The sequence below is a fragment of the Ylistrum balloti genome, unplaced genomic scaffold (genome assembly GCF_031769215.1).
Source record: "Ylistrum balloti isolate Yb309-2 unplaced genomic scaffold, AGI_CSIRO_Ybal_v1 Utg369764, whole genome shotgun sequence".
NCBI classification, from domain to species: Eukaryota; Metazoa; Mollusca; class Bivalvia; order Pectinida; family Pectinidae; genus Ylistrum; species Ylistrum balloti.
The window spans coordinates 1,072,131-1,091,872 of NW_026781961.1; the positions used below are offsets into that span (position 1 = coordinate 1,072,131).

A 19,742-nucleotide genomic window follows, 5' to 3' on the forward strand; every position below is an offset into this window, starting at 1 on the left:
GTAACCAACCAGTTAGAGATGGCAGTGTGAGAGATCTCCTTCATGGTAACCAACCAGTTAGAGATGGCAGTGTGAGAGATCTCCTTCATGGTAACCAACCAGTTAGAGATGGCAGTGTGAGAGATCTCCTTTATGGTAACCAACCAGTTAGAGATGGCAGTGTGAGAGATCTCCTTTATGGTAACCAACCAGTTAGAGATGACAGTGTGAGAGATCTCCTTTATGGTAACCAACCAGTTAGAGATGACAGTGTGAGAGATCTCCTTTATGGTAACCAACCAGTTAGAGATGACAGTGTGAGAACGACATGACACCATTTAACGCAGCACTCGATTATTTACATACACAGTGGTTAGATTTTGACCTCCCGTGCCTTTTATTAATTGTTTTTAATCATTTTTAGCTCAGCACTCGGTTAAATTGAAAATCAGATTATATCTTAAACTTCAAACACAATACTATTCTAGGCGTATCGGAATTGAGATTTATTTTTTTATGAATAGTCTGGATTTGTCGATATCGATTCTGAAATATCAGTACGTATCACGGATGACGGTTTCCTCCATGTTTATTAACCAGGATATAGATAGCCTAGAGACGCCGTAGCGTGTCTGTGTATATTAGTTATACAATATTAATTAGTATGACCAGGTACCCTACCCCAGAGCCACCTATCGTCTCCGGAGTTTATCGTAATTAAGTAGAACACTGAGGTAGTCTGGCAGTACAGGTAGGCTGTCGTATGTTACATAGATATAAAATTAACAATTAAAAACCGCATTGTAACATATTTTATACCAATCGCTGTTGTATCAGTGGAAGGACAGATGTTGTTTTTTTAGACTTGGGGTATTGTAACGGAAACCTCAGTATAGAAAATGTCTCGTTATGATAACGGTAGGGCCATCCCTAACCCTAGATAGGACTGATGTAGTACCTAGTCACCAAAACGTCATCTTACTCCTTCACTCTCATTATCTTAGGTCCACCGAAGAATTAAAGGACAGTCCTTGATGACACTGAACAAAAGGATCGTTTTCTTCTGATGAATAGTAATTTGTCTTTAAAAGGCTTTTATCTCTGATAACATGGCGCCCATATATTAATGAAAACTACTGACATTGTCCTGCGTGAATGCGCAAAAAAAAAAAAAAAATATCGCACGGATATTCGCGAAATCATTTTAATCGGTCTGGTAGATCACGTTTGTGCATGGTGTGGTTATCTGAAATGCCTCAATCTCGGTTTCGCATAGATTAGTAATTAGTTATATTATTGTGTATGCAGGTGAGACTTATCATGTTCATATGGGTTACCTATTTATAATAATGATACGGACTTCCCTCGTTCTTATTGGATTACTAAACTTAACAATAATCCATATCAACCGCATTTTATTGATGACTCGACTGCAGTTCTGCTAATTAATTACTATTATTTTTTCCTTGTAAATCTTTGGACGATTGACATGTCTCTGTATGTAACATACACTTTTTTAAGCGTTTAAAGCATATCATTAATCGACCATTTCGTTTTTGCTATCTGTTATTTTGGTGAAGATGCTCTACAAAGACGAAATTAGGACGTTCATGTCATTTTACTACGTATTCCGTTTTGTTTACCCCTAAAATCACCATATGTCGCGTATTTACATTTAGTGGGGTAGATTTTAACGCAGACATTCCTGTCCGAATACCTCTGAAAAAAGCAATTATATTGCTATATTATTCTTTCCCTGAATCATCACAAGAAAAATTAACGTATGATACGATCACAACATGGCGTCTGATGGATATGGTGGCTTATACCCGGCATTTCGTCTGTTTGTGAAAAAGACGCCTCGCATAAAAGTGAAACAACGAAAAAACGAAAACCCGCCAAAGCGAAAGTGCGGGGAAAAGTCCGCGCTATATATCAATGATAATGATCTCGGAACACGTGCGAGAAATCCTGAATGTTTATAAAGTTATCATGATGTCATCGTGCACAGCAACAACATCGTCCCTTCAATAAAAAACGATTTATGGCTTGTCGTAGTCCCGTAGACATGTTTATCATCCCGGAAACAATAAAACTTGGCCAGGTTTCTTCTGTGTTCTAAAGAATGTAAGATTTGTTTGAGAGTAAAGTACAAACTTCTGTGACGTTGCTGTGTGTATTGGTAGGACGAAGGACGAGTAAAGATACTTACCTGGAGAGTACCCAATTGTGTTGATTTTCGAACTGTTTTCTTTGACCACAGGAATATAAATGGAGCCATTTTGATATGACCAGCATTTATACTTCACAAGCATTGATCTCAGATTTACCGTTATTTCAATGTTTCATACCCTCGATCATTGTTTCCACTCTGTGTTGGCAAGCTTTCTATTTGAAGGCCCAAAGTGTTTCGTAATTTATCTTACCACTGAAACCAAAGGGGAATTCTCAGCAGTCTACCAAGGCGATATGTACCCCCTCTAAACTCCCTTACTTCACACTTCTACTGTCCGAAGCAGGTCCTTCATTCCTGTACATACTTTTACCGAACACAATGACTATCGACATTATTCCAGAGTGACCTATACCCCACCCTATGTGTAGTTGTGATCATAAATATCTTTAAACCAGATATTGATCAACTGTACATGAAAACGTTTAGATTTTTATTTAAAGTGTCAGCGCTCGACCTAGAACGAATTTATTAAAGAGTATACTTAAAATGTTTTTAGATTTACAGGCCACTTAATGATAAGTGTTTGAGAGACTTTAAGTAAAAGTCCAGACTTTGTTGACAGAAGGCGTGAATAATCTTACCATAATTACAGCCGCCGGTGGCCATGTTCTTACAAAGAATTATTCGTCATGTAGTGGACGATGTCGTAGACCTGTGCTACTCCACAGTACACGTGCTACTCCACATGATGAGGTGGTGTTAGTCTGTACAGTACACGTGTTACTCCACATGATGAGGTGGTGTTAATCCGGACAGTACACGTGCTACTCCACATGATGAGGTGGTGTTAGTCCGGACAGTACACGTGCTACTCCACATGATGAGGTGGTGTTAGTCCGGACAGTACACGTGCTACTCCACATGATGAGGTGGTGTTAGTCCGGAGAGTAGACTTGTGTTACTCCACCTGATGTCGCGGTATTCCGGATGGTAATCTTTCATCACGCGACACTTTTCGCTCTCCCGGGGAGCGGGCCTCTTCGTTGTCTAGACGGTGTCCTGGGGAACGGGGCTCTACATTGTGTAGACGGGGTCCTTGGGATTAGGTCTTCTACATTGTCTACATATGTAAGAAGTCGTACGGGGGGGACACTGTGGTGGAAGGGGGACACTTGTTACTGACAACTAAGTAGTCGTACGGAGGGGGGGACACTGGGGTGGAGGGGGACACTTGTTACTAACAACTAAGTTGTCGTACGGGGGGACACTCTGGTGGAGGGGGACACTTGTTACTGACCACTAAGTTGTCGTACGGGGGGGACACTGTGGTGGAGGGGGACTCTTGTTACTAACCACTAAGTTGTCGTACGGGAGAACACTGTGGTGGAGGGGGACACTTGTTACTAACCACTAAGTAGTCGGACGGAGAGGGAACACTGTGGTGGAGGGGGACTCTTGTTACTGACCACTAAGTTGTCTTACGGGGGGGGGACACTGTGGTGGAGGGGGACACTTGTTACTGACCACTAAAAAGTCGTTCGGAGAGGGAACACATCACGACATCATCCCTTCTAGTATAAATCTTCGTGTGTTTTTAGATCCTCTTAGAAGTGACCTGTATTGAAGAGTGGGTGTGTTGTTGATTTTGTAGAGTATATGTAGTTAAGGAGACATGAAACTTTGTTTTTCTACCTGGAATATAAGACAACAAACTGATACAGGTGAATACCTGGTACATGCAAGTCAAGTGTAACAGAAATACGTTATTTATCTTCTCCATCAGTATCAAATCATAAACGTTTCCGTCTTATCCCAGTTACAGGTGATTTACTATTTCTTAGTCTTTGGTTTAGTATAACATTGCGTTTTTGTGATCTTTTAGCTGGTGAACATCCATCTCCCTAGAAGGGACGACCTAAACCAATTAGAAAAACTTAATTACAGTTTAACAGTTTACAAAGAAAAATTACTGAATACGTTAAATCTAACATAAGATTGTACTTATCACGTATTGTCTGGCCTGTAGCACGTGATTTCTGTACACGTGAAAACCTCTCTTAACCTATGTGCTATATAAGAATATATCTTACCTGAGGGTGGTCGGGTGGCGCAGTAGTAACACATGCGCTCTCGCTTTTCACCTGGACGTTCGGTGTTAGATTTCCGGACAGGACGTGAAAAGGTATGGGATCTCCTATCCCACTACGTGGGTTTTCCTCGGGTGTTCCGGTTTCCTCCCAATTTGAGAGTCTATAAAACACTTCAAATTATCAATTGCAAAAATTCCTCCAGGACCGGTTAGTGTATAAAGTATAAAAACTAGTTTGATACTTTGGTTGTTAGGGTTCAGAGTCTTTTTTTTTGTATATCAATTTATCCTTCCCTCTGGGCAGGTTACTGTATAGTGTATGTCAGCTAAGTAACTCTAACCCTTCCTTCTGGACAGGTTACTGTATAGTGTACGTCAGCTAAGTAACCCTAACCCTTCCTTCTGGACAGGTTACTGTATAGTGTACGTCAGCTTAGTAACCCTAACCCTTCCCTCTGGACAGGTTACTGTATAGTGTACGTCAGCTTAGTAACCCTAACCCTTCCTTCTGGACAGATTACTGTGTAGTGTACGTCAGCTAAGTAACCCTAACCCTTCCTTCTGGACAGGTTACTGTATAGTGTACGTCAGCTAAGTAACCCTAACCCTTCCTTCTGGACAGGTTACTGTATAGTGTATGTCAGCTTAGTAACCCTAACCCTTCCCTCTGGACAGGTTACTGTATAGTGTATGTCAGCTTAGTAACCCTAACCCTTCCCTCTGGACAGGTTACTGTATAGTGTATGTCAGCTTAGTAACCCTAACCCTTCTTTCTGGACAGGTTACTGTGTAGTGTATAGTGGACAGGTTACTGTGTAGTGTACGTCAGCTAAGTAACCCTAACCGTTCCTTCTGGGCAGGTTACTGTATAGTGTACGTCAGCTTAGTAACCCTAACCCTTCCTTCTGGACAGGTTACTGTGTGGTGTACGTAAGCTAAGTAACCCTAACCCTTCCTTCTGGACAGGTTACTGTATAGTGTATGTCAGCTTAGTAACCCTAACCCTTCCCTCTGGGCAGGTTACTGTATAGTGTATGTCAGCTAAGTAACTCTAACCCTTCCCTCTGGGCAGGTTACTGTATAGTGTATGTCAGCTTAGTAACCCTAACCCTTCCTTCTGGACAGGTTACTGTATAGTGTACGTCAGCTAAGTAACCCTAACCCTTCCTTCTGGACAGGTTACTGTATAGTGTACGTCAGCTTAGTAACCCTAACCCTTCCTTCTGGACAGGTTACTGTATAGTGTACGTCAGCTAAGTAACCCTAACCCTTCCTTCTGGACAGGTTACTGTATAGTGTACGTCAGCTAAGTAACCCTAACCCTACCTTCTGGACAGGTTATTGTATAGTGGTTGTCAGCTAACTAACCCTAACCCTTCCTTCTGGACAGGTTACTGTATAGTGTACTTCAGCTAAGTAAACTATCCCTTCCTTCTGGACAGGTTACTGTGTGGTGTACGTCAGCTAAGTATCTTGAGTAATTCTGTAAGGTTGTGAGTAGGAGATCAGTGATACTGTAAGATTTAACATAAAATTCGTGAAACAGGATGGTTTTGTTTTTTATAGATTGATACTACATATAGATATGAAATTTTAAAAAATGACAAACCGGTCTTGCACATCACTTTGCATTTTAGAAACATTTCCACTCGGAACATTATAGTTATAATGTTTGAATCTGAATCTTCCATGCCTACAAAAGACTGGGTCTTATACAGTAAACACTTTCAAACTGATGCTGTAGAGAATGAAGTAAAATATAGCGAGTGTCCACTAAAGAGTGATATAAAAATATTATTATTCATGAATCTTTTTAAAACTTTGAAATCAACACGTCAACGCGTACCTGTGGAATACAGAATACCTTCGTTTGGCGACGGATGATATACAATTTTAAACTAAATTATGTAAAATCCCTATGAATGAATGTGGGACACAGCACAACGGTTATACCGTATGCAACAGCATTGTGATTTATATTATCACTATAGCAGTATAACTTGTAGAACTTTGAAGCAGTAGGTCTAAAATTTGTAAGTTGAAAAATTTGTCCGAAAAGTGAAGTCGCGAACACATCTAAACTTGAACAAAAAATCACAGTGACCATAGTATCACAATTCGACCCCACACGAACATACGTGCAAGCAATGAATATTTCATCATGCAACATTATTTGACAGCGACTTAAAGAAACTTGTCCAAAAATCGCTCGAAAAAGAAACTAACAAACATGTTTTTAAAAAAAACATAAATAATTGAATACATCACGCAGAGAATACGTCATAACATTAAGGAAACATGTCCGAAAATTTTAACCAGCTGTTGAGGGAGGGAGGGACGGACGGAATCTAAATTCCATGTTACGTCAGCAGTAATTGAGGAGCGTATACGTATCAATTAAACATTAAAAAAAATCAGCAGTGATTATATTGCTTTATAAGTATCGTCCTTTCAATCAATGTGTTTTGAAACGTACTGGATAGAATATCGTTAAATTGATTCTGGACCTGTCTCAGCCCTATTTACATTCCCGAGTAGATCCGCGGTGTTAGTATACAACTGATCTATCAATATTCAAATCCAGACAGTCGACAAACATGAAGACATAATTGAAAAATTGATCCTGGGGTTTAAAATAAACAGTGCACGTCTTGGTGGCAGAAATGGACGTACACAATATACAAAGACATGGTCGGCTAGGTCGGAAATTAAAAACTGGCGGCTAAACATTGAGTCATTATGACAGGTTCCTTGTGGGGTTTTAAGTGTGATACATAAGATAAAGGACTTTCTAATGGACTGGTATTTTATTATAAACACCCATCAATGGGCTAATGTATTTACATATCACAGACATTTAATAGCGCCCACCATTCATAAATAATACATGGCATGTCCTTCATTCCAGGACAGAAAGTTTAAACATCTACATAGTTTATATAGTGACAAGAATTCAAATACAGTTATACAAACTTCTAATACGGGTGACTTACATTGTAATTCTGAAAGTGTGTTTATGTGATCATTGTCCTTGTTGCAAATAACAACATATATAGCACGGAAGCCCGTTTCCTAATGTGTCGCATGACTGTCTTACTTCGGAGTAAGTTACAAGCAAGTTATATAGACCTTAATAATGTAACCAGATGGTATATCCTTCAAGGTGTCTTAGAATGTATACTTCAGTGTGATAACACTATAAAGTCGGCATTCTCACTATGACAATGAGGCTTATGAGAACATATTGCAGCCTCCCAAACACATTTCATACAGTGAGTCCATAAATGACTAAAGATGTCTAGAGACGGGTGTGAGGATGTAGACAAACCATTGTAACATTTCACACTAAGATTTATCGTATAAAGTCATCACAGGAGACCTTTCATTTTTCATCTACCAAAGACTACAGTGACGTCCACAGTTTGTTGGTGTCCTGTGAGGTAGTGTGCCAAGTCCTTGTACATGTGGATATCTACACCTGTAATACTACACGTACAGTTTGTAGGTAGTATAAAAACATATTATTGATCGAGTCGTATGATACACGGCGATAAATGGCGGTAATGGAGGCCATTTCGGGTCTACGTGTCAGAAGTTTCAACACAATCATTGAAATATCAACCAATACCCACCTTTCTCGAAGGAGAGAAACTTTAAGCGTAAACACAATCTTCATGTTAATCGAAACATTTTACAAAATGTCAAACATTAAAACATTGAGCTTTTTCTCCGCCAAATACACTAATCGGTATGTATTAGCATTAAATGTAACAACGAAAGTAATTAATATTGTGAGTTAAGTTTGAATAGGTTTGTGGTAAAATATTGGCATACAGGATGAATACCTGTATAGGCTGGGTTGTGGTCTCGGGGTAGTTACTTGTATAGTGTACACTTGCACAGGACCTGGGTAAGACATTAGGGTATCATACATAAGTATATATATATATATACGTTACGTGTCGGTATGTAAGCTTAACATTGGATTATACACATATATAATACCTAATTATACACCTGACAATGGATATGTTCCAAACAATACAAATATATCAATATATATACTGAATTAATATGTATACACAGGTAGAGGTTCACTGAAGACAGTGTCCCATTGTTGAAAATAAAAAGGTGTCCTTTCGACACAAAGCAGTCATGAATTCACCCATTTGTAGAAAAATCAATACACAACTTTTAAATGCAAATACAATTTATTGCATCCAGCCATAGAGGAAGGGCGAAGCTCCGACACACAAGTTTACAAAGAACATACAACTACTATCGCGGTGACTTAGAAAAGGTGGCTCATGTATCGGGCGAGTATCCCGACAAACACAACACAGAAATAGGCTTATCAAAGTTAAGTCGTTCTGCTAGAAAGGAATTAAAAGCTAGACTTTGAAATAACACAACACAATAACAAAGGCAACAGGGGTAAACGGTGCGAATGACATTTTATAAATTAACACTAATAAAAATATGATCTTTTTAAATGTATAAAACGTAATAACATGCAAAATCTATATATTTTTGAAAATATAAAAATACGTCAACAAACATAATGGAAAGGTAAATATAATACTATAGTAAAATGAGCAACCAATTACATATGAATACTGATTTGGTACCCAAAAGTTCAAACCCATAGCCGGATGATTTTAGTCACTGATTATAGTTCGACTGTCCGGATCCAGTCCCCACATCCACAACGGTACCAGTCCGAGGTGAACGCTCACTTATAGAAGTACAATCGATGGTGTAGTCAGGAGACACAATTGGTGTTGAAGAAAAGTTCCAGGAACAGACGAGTTCGGCCTGACAATGTCGGGAATAAAAGTTTTCTGGTGTTTTAATTAATATAAATCGGCACTTTAATCAATACCCCGGTGCTCTCCACGAGAACACTGATGTTAGGTATCCCGTAATTTCTTGCCAATGTCTACTGACTGAGCGATCTCCACTTTACCAGGTCACTGGGAGGAATTCCAAACTTCTTCTTTTTGTTATCGGTAATTCGACTAAAGAAGAATCCACACGTTGGTTTTTCTTCCGTATAGAAGGGGGCAATAGAGTTCATCTTCTTCAGTTCTCCTCCGACCAGTACATACTTGCTCATTACACCGTTGGCGTCCAACTTGTGCACAATCTGAACTTCGGAGACATTATTCTCTGAGATACTGGACTGCTCACGTTGGAATCTCTGAAAATGTCGAGAGTAGCGCTTTGCCCCAAGCCCGAGTTTGCTAAGACGTTTATTCTCCAATCTCTCCCATGTTAGTGTTTTCGGATTGGGATTAAATCGTTGTAAATGAGGAAATGCTCCCGGTACTTCTCCCTGTTCCGAAGCCGCCATCGTCGGCTACTGCCGATACCAAAGGAAAACTTTGGTACAATCCTTTCCCTGTTGTTCAACCCCGAGATCTGGGTCGTATTCGCGTTGCTAACCAAGTCCGTGCGCAAGATTAACAGTCGAGAATATTCACACAGACTATAATAGGTTAATCCAACCCCCTCAGCGTAACTCGCCAAGTGTATAGTCTATCTCTACCTACAGTATTGTTCACGCGTCACGGGTCCCTGGCGACGGTATATATCACAATACAACACACGTGATCACCTACGTTATTTATAAATACATATTCCGGGCCATGTCAGATTGTGACGTAATTTGGTTCGCAGATATACACACTCATCAGGGATCAAAGGCTCGATAATCACACACAAGAAATCAATACACATTTGTATTTTAAACTGTGTATTAATGAATTTAAAAGCCGTCAGGTTTGAATAATAAATTGCCATGTGATCATATCGTTAGTTGATGATTAATCTTGGGAAATCAAGAAGAAAGAAAAAAAAGTATTTTACATTTGTACTCAATCAAGTCCGTCAAAAGTTCCAGTTGTTTCTGAAGGCGGAAAATTAATTTTATTATAAAGACTTTATATTTGACACGTTTAAATTTCAAATTGTAATTTCTTTTTAAAAAGAATCGTTTTTCTTTTACAGACACTCTGATATATAGACGGCTTCAGATAATATATATATACACACACACACACACACACACAAGACAACAAGAGTTATCTACCCTATTACAGTTGTTAGGAGCTCTTCAATCTGTGTAGATGGAGTATGAAAAGAATGACGAAGTTATATAACTTTTTCGGCTGCTTTTCGACAGCAAGGCGACCGGGAGCAACCCACAGGGAACGACAGGCTGTCGGAATATGGTGGTTTCTGTTGACGTGATCCACACATTCAAATACCCGTTAGAGTTTGTCGTGAACACTCATTTCACAAAGGTGTGAAATCGATGTTTTTGTGCGAGTATGGTATCGGCGTGTGTTCGCCCCAAGTATTACCTAACACCAATATGTCGTTTTTAAGCAGCAGCTCTGTCTTTCTGAAAGTTATTGTCCTCATACTGTAACGTCGGTTGCACATGTCAATATTCCACATAAATCGCACTTGCCATGACGGTTTGTCACATTTCATTAAGATGTCGCAGTTAGACTGCTCCGTTAGACTTGCACGTGTCCTTAACTAGGATACGAAATAATTCTGCTCCCAGTGCTAGTGCAGTTTGATAAAAATATGTACATTTATGAAAGCATCTATATTGCATATCTCATTGTGAACTGCTCATATCAAGTTGTTTATATAGTTTTTCTTTAAAATTTAATTTAAATATAATCCAAACAAATATCAGAAATACATCTAAATAATGCAGTAAGGAGACAGGGCAATAAAAATATATGCCTAATCAAGACTTTTTGACATCTCCCTCTTAAAGAGACTCTTCTGCCTTTCTCACATGTACTTGTATGGAATGTGACAAAGGTTCATGAGCCTTAGATTTGAAATCAAGTGATCAGATGTTCCCTTGTCTTAATTGGTTAAAAAATTTTTTTTTTCAACAAAAGATTTTTGCAAAATTTATGTTCCAAATCCAGAATGAATATTTCTTCTATTAAAATCTTAATCATTTAAGACTTTAAATATGTTTTTATTTCCTTATGATAGCTTAAACAGTCATTTTGTCAGTCAGAATATGTTTTTATCCAATCAACAGATCAAAAGTTGTCATTGTTCAGCAGTAGCAGTCCAAATAACCAGCTGTTTTAGGCAATCACATTTGTAATATTTTTTTTCTGCTATTTTGGATATCCAAATGTGATGTGACCTGGCATAAAGTGCTTGCTTTAGAGAACAGTTATTAAGACCTTGTATAATTAATAAACATAGTAACCTAACATACCTATACTTCAGCAATGATCTATATTTATAGTACATTTACCAGTCACATTCACTCATTCAAATGGTATTCTGGGATCTGTTACCCATTCTACACAGATTAGCTACACAGATTAGAACAGTGTGCATTGTAATGCAATAAGAATGCATTGTAAATTTTGAAAAAAATTCATTCTATATATAAAGTCGTAATAATTTAAAGATGAAATTAATTGCCGACATGCTTTGTTCTAATTTCCCAGTAATTTGTACCTTTTTTCCTTTTAAACGAAGGCTATTTTTGTTATTTTTTCAGTACCCAAATGATAAAGAGAAGTATGTTCAGAAAATTGATACTGTTGAACAAAGCTTTGGTAAGTTATGGTATGATGAAATATATATTTTTTAACTATTTGGCAGAACAGCAATAGCTCTTTATGATTTAATATCAGACACAGAAAAGTTACCAGATCATTAATAAATTGTATTATATGAAATCAGCAACAGTAAATTGTGACTCTAGTTAGTGGTGTTCCGATAGTTGAAAAAAGTCGAAAATTGCTTGACTACAACCAAAGATCAAGTGTACCAAACCAACTTAGTGTATCAATACTAGTGTATCGGGCCTAGTGTATCAGTACTAGTGTATCAGGCCTAGTGTATCAGAACTAGTATCGGGCCTAGTGTATCAGTACTAGTGTATCAGGCCTAGTGTATCGGGCCTAGTGTATCAGTACTAGTGTATCAGGCCTAGTGTATCAGTACTAGTGTATCAGTACTAGTGTATTGGGCCTAGTGTATCAGTACTAGTGTATCAGGCCTAGTGTATCGGTACTAGTGTATCAGGCCTAGTGTATCAATACTAGAAGCTACCAGTATGTGGCGTACCTTTCGTAGTTTTCGTTCAGTATTTATAATAAAAAAACTGACACGAATCTACACTAGTAAATTAAAATTTGGATTTCATTTGTTTTTAGAAAAGGAAACTTTATTCATAAATCAAGAAAACTTGAGATTCTAACTTTTAAACATAAGTATGAAACTACGGCGAAAGAGCATGTTGTCAAAATGGCGGATGATATTGAGCTGTACCAATGTCCTGGAAAAAACGAAGTCAAGAGTTCTAAAAGTAGTGAGGATAGATACTATTCCCATTGATCGATTAATCGTTCATTGTACTCCTTCCGATAATTGATTGTAAATTTCCGTTCCGATTCCCATCACTAACTATAATAGAACTTTTACAACCTTGTTCATCAACATGATAACATATGGTTCATTTATTTAGATAAAGACAGTGGAGTTAACTACAAGAAGAGAATAGCAACTTGTCATAACGTTGTACCATCCGTCCTCCGTCTGGTAAGTAAATGGTATTGTATTAATGGGTTATACCATCTATCCTCTCCCTGGTATGATATTGTATTAAGACCTTGGACCATCCATCCTCTCCCTGGTATGATATTGTACTAAGACCTTGGACCATCCATCCTCTCCCTGGTATGATATTGTATTAAGACCTTGGACCATCCATCCTCTCCCTGATAATTATGATATTGTATTAAGACCTTGGACCATCCATTCTCTCCCTGGTATGATATTGTATTAAGACCTTGGACCATCCATCCTCTCTCTGATAATTATGATATTGTATTAAGACATTGGACCATCCATCCTCTCCCTGGTATGATATTGTATTAAGACCTTGGACCATCCATCCTCTCCCTGGTATGATATTGTATTAAGACCTTGGACCATCCATCCTCTCCCTGGTATGATATTGTATTAAGACCTTGGACCATCCATCCTCTCCCTGGTATGATATTGTATTAAGACCTTGGGACATTCATCCTCTCCCTGGTATGATATTGTATTAAGACCTTGGACCATACATCCTCTCCCTGGTATGATATTGTATTAAGACCTTGGACCATTCATCCTCTCCCTGGTATGATATTGTATTAAGACCTTGGACCATCCATCCTCTCTCTGATAATTATGATATTGTATTAAGACATTGGACCATTCATCCTCTCCCTGGTATGATATTGTATTAAGACCTTGGACCATCCATCCTCTCTCTGATAATTATGATATTGTATTAAGACCTTGGACCATTCATCCTCTCCCTGGTATGATATTGTATTAAGACCTTGGACCATCCATCCTCTCTCTGATAATTATGATATTGTATTAAGACCTTGGACCATCCATCCTCTCCCTGGTATGATATTGTATTAAGACCTTGGACCATCCATCCTCTCTCTGATAATTATGATATTGTATTAAGACCTTGGACCATCCATCCTCTCCCTAAGACCTTGGACCATCCATCCTCTCTCTGATAATTATGATATTGTATTAAGACCTTGGACCATCCATCCTCTCTCTGATGGTATGATATTGTATTAAGACCTTGGACCATCCATCCTCTCCCTGGTATGATATTGTATTAAGACCTTGGACCATCCATCCTCTCTCTGATAATTATGATATTGTATTAAGACCTTGGACCATCCATCCTCTCCCTGGTATGATATTGTATTAAGACCTTGGACCATCCATCCTCTCTCTGATAATTATGATATTGTATTAAGACCTTGGACCATCCATCCTCTCTCTGATAATTATGATATTGTATTAAGACCTTGGACCATCCATCCTCTCCCTGTATGATATTGTATTGATATTGGACCATCCATCTCTCTCTCTGATATTGTATTAAGATGGATATCCTCTCCCTGGTATGATATTGTACTAAGACCTTGGACCATCCATCCTCTCCCTGGTATGATATTGTATTAAGACCTTGGACCATCCATCCTCTCTCTGATAATTATGATATTGTATTAAGACCTTGGACCATCCATCCTCTCCCTGGTATGATATTGTATTAAGACCTTGGACCATCCATCCTCTCCCTGGTATGATATTGTATTAAGACCTTGGACCATCCATCCTCTCTCTGATAATTATGATATTGTATTAAGTATCCTCTCCCTGGTATGATATTGTATTAAGACCTTGGACCATCCATCCTCTCTCTGTATAATTATGATATTGTATTAAGACCTTGGACCATCCATCCTCTCACTTTTATGATATTGTATTAAGACCTTGGACCATCCATCCTCTCCCTGGTATGATATTGTATTAAGACCTTGGACCATCCATCCTCTCCCTGGTATGATATTGTATTAAGACCTTGGACCATCAATCCTCTCCCTGGTATGATATTGTATTAAGACCTTGGACCATCCATCCTCTCTCTGATAATTATGATATTGTATTAAGACCTTGGACCATCCATCCTCTCCCTGGTATGATATTGTATTAAGACCTTGGACCATCCATCCTCTCTCTGATAATTATGATATTGTATTAAGACCTTGGACCATCCATCCTCTCTCTGATAATTATGATATTGTATTAAGACCTTGGACCATCCATCCTCTCCCTGGTATGATATTGTATTAAGACCTTGTGTATGATATTGTATTAAGACCTTGGACCATCCATCCTCTCCCTGGTATGATATTGTATTAAGACCTTGGACCATCCATCCTCTCCCTGGTATGATATTGTATTAAGACCTTGGACCATCCATCCTCTCTCTGATAATTATGATATTGTATTAAGACCTTGGACCATCCATCCTCTCCCTGGTATGATATTGTATTAAGACCTTGGACCATCCATGATCCTCTATTGATATTGTATTAAGACCTTGGACCATCCATCCTCTCCCTGGTATGATATTGTATTAAGACCTTGGACCATCCATCCTCTCCCTGGTATGATATTGTATTAAGACCTTGGACCATCCATCCTCTCCCTGGTATGATATTGTATTAAGACCTTGGACCATCCATCCTCTCCCTGGTATGATATTGTATTAAGACTGGTATGATATTTTGGACCATCCATCCTCTCCCTGGTATGATATTGTATTAAGACCTTGGACCATCCATCCTCTCTCTGATAATTATGATATTGTATTAAGACCTTGGACCATCCATCCTCTCCCTGGTATGATATTGTATTAAGACCTTGGACCATCCATCCTCTCCCTGGTATGATATTGTATTAAGACCTTGGACCATCCATCCTCTGCCTGGTAATTATGATATTTTATTAAGACCTTGGACCATCCATCCTCTCCCAGGTAATTATGATATTATATTAAGACCTTTGACCATCCATCCTCGACCTAGTAACTAAATGATATTATAATGATGGGTTGAGCTAGCTATCCTCAACCTAGTAAATACACCCAATCAGTGAAATGTAAGTTCTTTAAAGTCCTTCCATACAAGGATATTGTCCAAGTTTGGTCTGAAGCAAATTTTATAAATAGTGAATCTGGCCTCTGTTTTGTCCACAAGGGTGGGACCTAAATTATATCAGAATTGTTAGTCATATTTGAAATCCTTTATTGGATGCTGAATAGCTAAATTAGCCAGGTGAGCAATGCAGGCTCATTGTATGTCAAACCTGTATAGTTATGGGGGAAGTGAAAGACATAAGAAAAGCAGAGGGAATAGATATGCATACTTGTATGTGTATCGAATACATACTTGTATTTGTTTGTGATATTGTGAAACAGGGTAGAATTGTATGTATGTGTATGTGTATCGAATACATACTTGTATTTGTTTGTGATATTGTGAAACAGGGTAGAATTGTATGTATGTGTATGTGTATCGAATACATACTTGTATTTGTTTGTGATATTGTGAAACAGGGTAGAATTGTATGTATGTGTATGTGTATCGAATACATACTTGTATTTGTTTGTGATATTGTGAAACAGGGTAGAATTGTATGTATGTGTATGTGTATCGAATACATACTTGTATTTGTTTGTGATATTGTGAAACAGGGTAGAATTGTATGTATCGGTACATATTTGTTTCAGATAAGTGTTTTGAATGTGAAAGAATTTCTCCTGGAAGAGAAGGCTTGGCAGGATGCCAAAAAACGATCCCTTTATCTCAAAAGTCGCAACCTGACTTGGTGTAAATATGCAAATATGTGGGAGGAGTCAAAGTTCGGACCTTCTCCAGAAAACCCAAACTGGTAAGATTACGTTGTTAACCTCTAACTGTGTAATCACAGTCAAATTCAGTTATCACTATAGAATATAGATTATGTGTAAATAACATCACAGATGGTAACCCTCCAACTGTCTGTAGTGTTAATATCTGTCTGGTGTCCTTAGATTGTCTGTAGTGTTAATATCTGTCTGGTGTCCTTAGTGTGTCTGTAGTGTTAATATCTGTCTTTTGTCCTTAGACTGTCTGTAGTGTTAATGTCTGTCTGGTTGTCCTTAGACTGTCTGTAATGTTAATATCTGTCTGGTGTCCTTAGACTGTCTGTAGTGTTAATATCTGTCTGGTGTCCTAATTGTGTCTGTAGTGTTAATGTCTGTCTGGTGTCCATAGACTGTCTGTAGTGTTAATATCTGTCTGGTGTTCTTAGACTGTTTGTAATGTTAATGTCTGTTGGGTGTCCTTAGACTGTCAGTAGTGTTAATATCTGTCTGGTGTCCTTAGACTGTCTGTAGTGTTAATATCTGTCTGGTGTTCTAAGACTGTCGGAAGTGTATCTGTCTGGTGTCCTTAGTTGATTGTCTGTGTTTGATCCTATTTTCATCAGTTGTTTACAGGAAATGTGTCTCATAGCATGTGAATGACAGTAATGATTAAGTAATAAATAAATAAAAATATTTTGTGATTTTATTCACTAATGATATTTTGTATTTAAATAAACAGATATAAGTACGAATATAAAACAAAAAATGTAATGTGAAACACTCGTCATTGAATCGCAGCACACGTGTGGATACACACCCAATCTCATACACATAACTTAGTGAATCAATACCGAAAGTGATACAAATATTGTATGCACATTTATATCCTGAAGAGTAACAAGTCCCATCAACAATATTTAAAAATAAAATTCAATAAATACATACTCATGAGCATTCTACATTGATGTAACAGTGATAGCACTGAGGAGGGTTAGGAAAAGGTGAAGGCTGCAGCAATGTCAGTGAAGCATCACTTTACGTATAGAGCACTGTATGAGTGTAACCATAAAATAGATAAAAAAATAAGTATTTCAAATCATAAACAAATGTGTCAAACTAGTATTTTTATCAATCTGCGTCAGTGCAGTAGTTATCTCCTGTTTTTTCCTTTGGTTTCCTGCCATCATGCACATAAAAAAGTAAACAAAACACATTGGATTACAGTTAACAGACCATAGTGTACTTTGTTAGCTAAGTGAGCTTATGCCCAGGTGCAGCGTCCATTGTCTGGTGTCAACTTTTTCCTTTAAATAACTTCTTCTCAATAATCAATGGACCAAATGTTTTGATATTATGCTGGTATGTTCCTAGAATAAAGTCTGACAAAGTTTGTGAAAAGAGGTGACCTTGACTAATATTCAAAGTCACAGGGGTCAAATTTGTTTAAACATTTAAACAACTTCTTCTCATGAACTAAAAGGCCTAGTGGTAGGATATTTTGCTGGTATGTTCTTACATGTAGGATGAAGCTTGACAAAGTTTGCAAAAAGGAATGACCTTGACCTATTTTCAAGATCACAATGAACAAATTTGTTAAAACCTTAAATGACTTCTTCTCATTAACTAAAAGACCAAGAGGCATGATATTTGGTTGGTATATATATACCAGGTGAACACTGCAGGCCCATTGGGCCTCTTTTTTTAAATTCTGTGTAAATTCTAACTTTTATCTTTGTTAACACAAGCATTAATGTTTGATCGAAAATTACACAGATAACAACTGATCGATCACACTCAGTCATTCGGACTTAGGCCAGGAAATTTTTACCTGAGACAAGGTGATTCCTGAATGTTCAACACCAAAAATGAAATTTTAGTAGAAATTAGAAGGGATGGACCACAAAATATATTCAAACCAAATGCAGTATTCAACTCAATAGTGTTTGAATCATCCATGTTTAATTTACTAAGATTTCGAAGAGAAAAAAATCAGGATCCAACATATGTATTTGATTCAAGGGTGTAAACCACAAGAGTTTTACTGCAGTGTTTGATGTCCTGGAATAAATGTCTGATGTCCTGGTTTAAAGCGTCTGTACAGTCTCACTTATGTCCTAGGTTTGAGTGTCTGTCCTAGGTTTGAGTGTCTGTTCAGTGTCTGATGTCTTAGGTAAGAATGTCTGTCCAGTGTCTGATGAACTGGGTTAAATTGTCTTGTATGTGATGCCCCTACTTAATACATTATTTACTTGCATATGTTTCCCTTTACAAATTAACATTCAGATGTAATTGGTATTTCTTTTTTTTATCAATAAAACAGGCCTCCAAACTTTATTTGAAAAGCATTTTTTTTTTCATATTGGAATGAAATGGTTTACTTCTCCGAGTTCAGTCAGGTGAATTCCTTTAGGCTGGTGTGATGCACAATTTCTATCAGAGTTACTTCCCTTTATTCTTGTTTTAAATTGGTTTATTCCAGGACGCAGTTGAAACAGCATGGTGTTATTGACATTCAAGGCCTTGGAGCATTTGGCAGAGTCATTGAAATGTTTGCAGAGAAATTCTTGCATGCTGGAGTGAAAAGAGTAAGTATATGTTTGAGGAATATCGTTATGAAAGTTTTGTGAAAGTACTACTGGGTTGTGATTTCCATTGTCTACCGTGGTTTGTGTAGATATCACTGTATGATCATGTTTCAGGGTCTGGGAATTATGGAGGACTTATTGTTGGAACGGTATCAAGCTGAGATAGGGGAGATAAAAGACAGGAAATTTAAGGGACATTCTGAAGAATAACCAAGGCCAGAAGGGTAAAACTAGACCATTTGAAGTACCAAACGTCAATACTCACACTTCTGTACCGCTGCCATGTTTAAACTCAACTGACTGAAGAAATTATATTTGTTTAGGTGATTCACTCTAAATAGTATATTTGTTTTGATGAAACATTGTAGATAAAATATTTTCTCAATGATACACTGTAGATATTATGTTTATCTCAGTGATACACTGTAGATATAAGGTTTGTACCAGTGATACACTATAGATATTAGGTTTATCTCAGTGAAACACTATATATATTAAGTTTGTCTCAGTGATACACTGTAGATATAAGGTTTGTCTCATTGATACACTGTAGATATAAGGTTTGTCTCAGTGATACACTGTAGATATAAGGTTTGTACCAGTGATACACTATAGATATTAGGTTTATCTCAGTGATACACT

General features: G+C 37.7%; 2 protein-coding genes across 2 annotated transcripts; one reads left to right on the forward strand and one right to left on the reverse strand.

Annotated features, from left to right (window-relative positions):
- Positions 1 to 8,732: 8,732 nt before the first annotated feature.
- LOC132543780 (uncharacterized) lies at positions 8,733 to 9,659 on the reverse strand. Its single transcript, XM_060207303.1, has one exon. The coding sequence runs from the start codon at positions 9,595 to 9,597 to the stop codon at positions 9,184 to 9,186; it is 414 nt and encodes a 137-aa protein (XP_060063286.1). The 5' UTR covers positions 9,598 to 9,659; the 3' UTR covers positions 8,733 to 9,183.
- An 815-nt stretch (positions 9,660 to 10,474) lies between these two features.
- LOC132543785 (PRELI domain-containing protein 2-like) lies at positions 10,475 to 19,396 on the forward strand. Its single transcript, XM_060207309.1, has 6 exons — positions 10,475 to 10,549; positions 11,797 to 11,854; positions 12,769 to 12,842; positions 16,399 to 16,559; positions 18,995 to 19,100; positions 19,215 to 19,396. Exons 1-6 carry the CDS (start codon positions 10,475 to 10,477, stop codon positions 19,308 to 19,310), a joined length of 570 nt encoding a protein of 189 aa, XP_060063292.1. The 3' UTR covers positions 19,311 to 19,396.
- Positions 19,397 to 19,742: the final 346 nt, after the last annotated feature.

What these genes read in the sequence shown, in the direction of transcription:
- LOC132543785 (XM_060207309.1), top strand. Translation starts at nt 10,475, where the DNA reads ATGGTGGTTTCTGTTGACGTGATCCACACATTCAAATACCCGTTAGAG. An exon ending in TACTGTTGAACAAAGCTTTG is followed by an intron (nt 11,855 to 12,768) that starts GTAAGTTATGGT and finishes TCATTTATTTAG; the next exon opens with ATAAAGACAGTGGAGTTAAC. An exon ending in TCTCCAGAAAACCCAAACTG is followed by an intron (nt 16,560 to 18,994) that starts GTAAGATTACGT and finishes GGTTTATTCCAG; the next exon opens with GACGCAGTTGAAACAGCATG.
- LOC132543780 (XM_060207303.1), bottom strand. Translation starts at nt 9,597, where the DNA reads ATGGCGGCTTCGGAACAGGGAGAAGTACCGGGAGCATTTCCTCATTTA.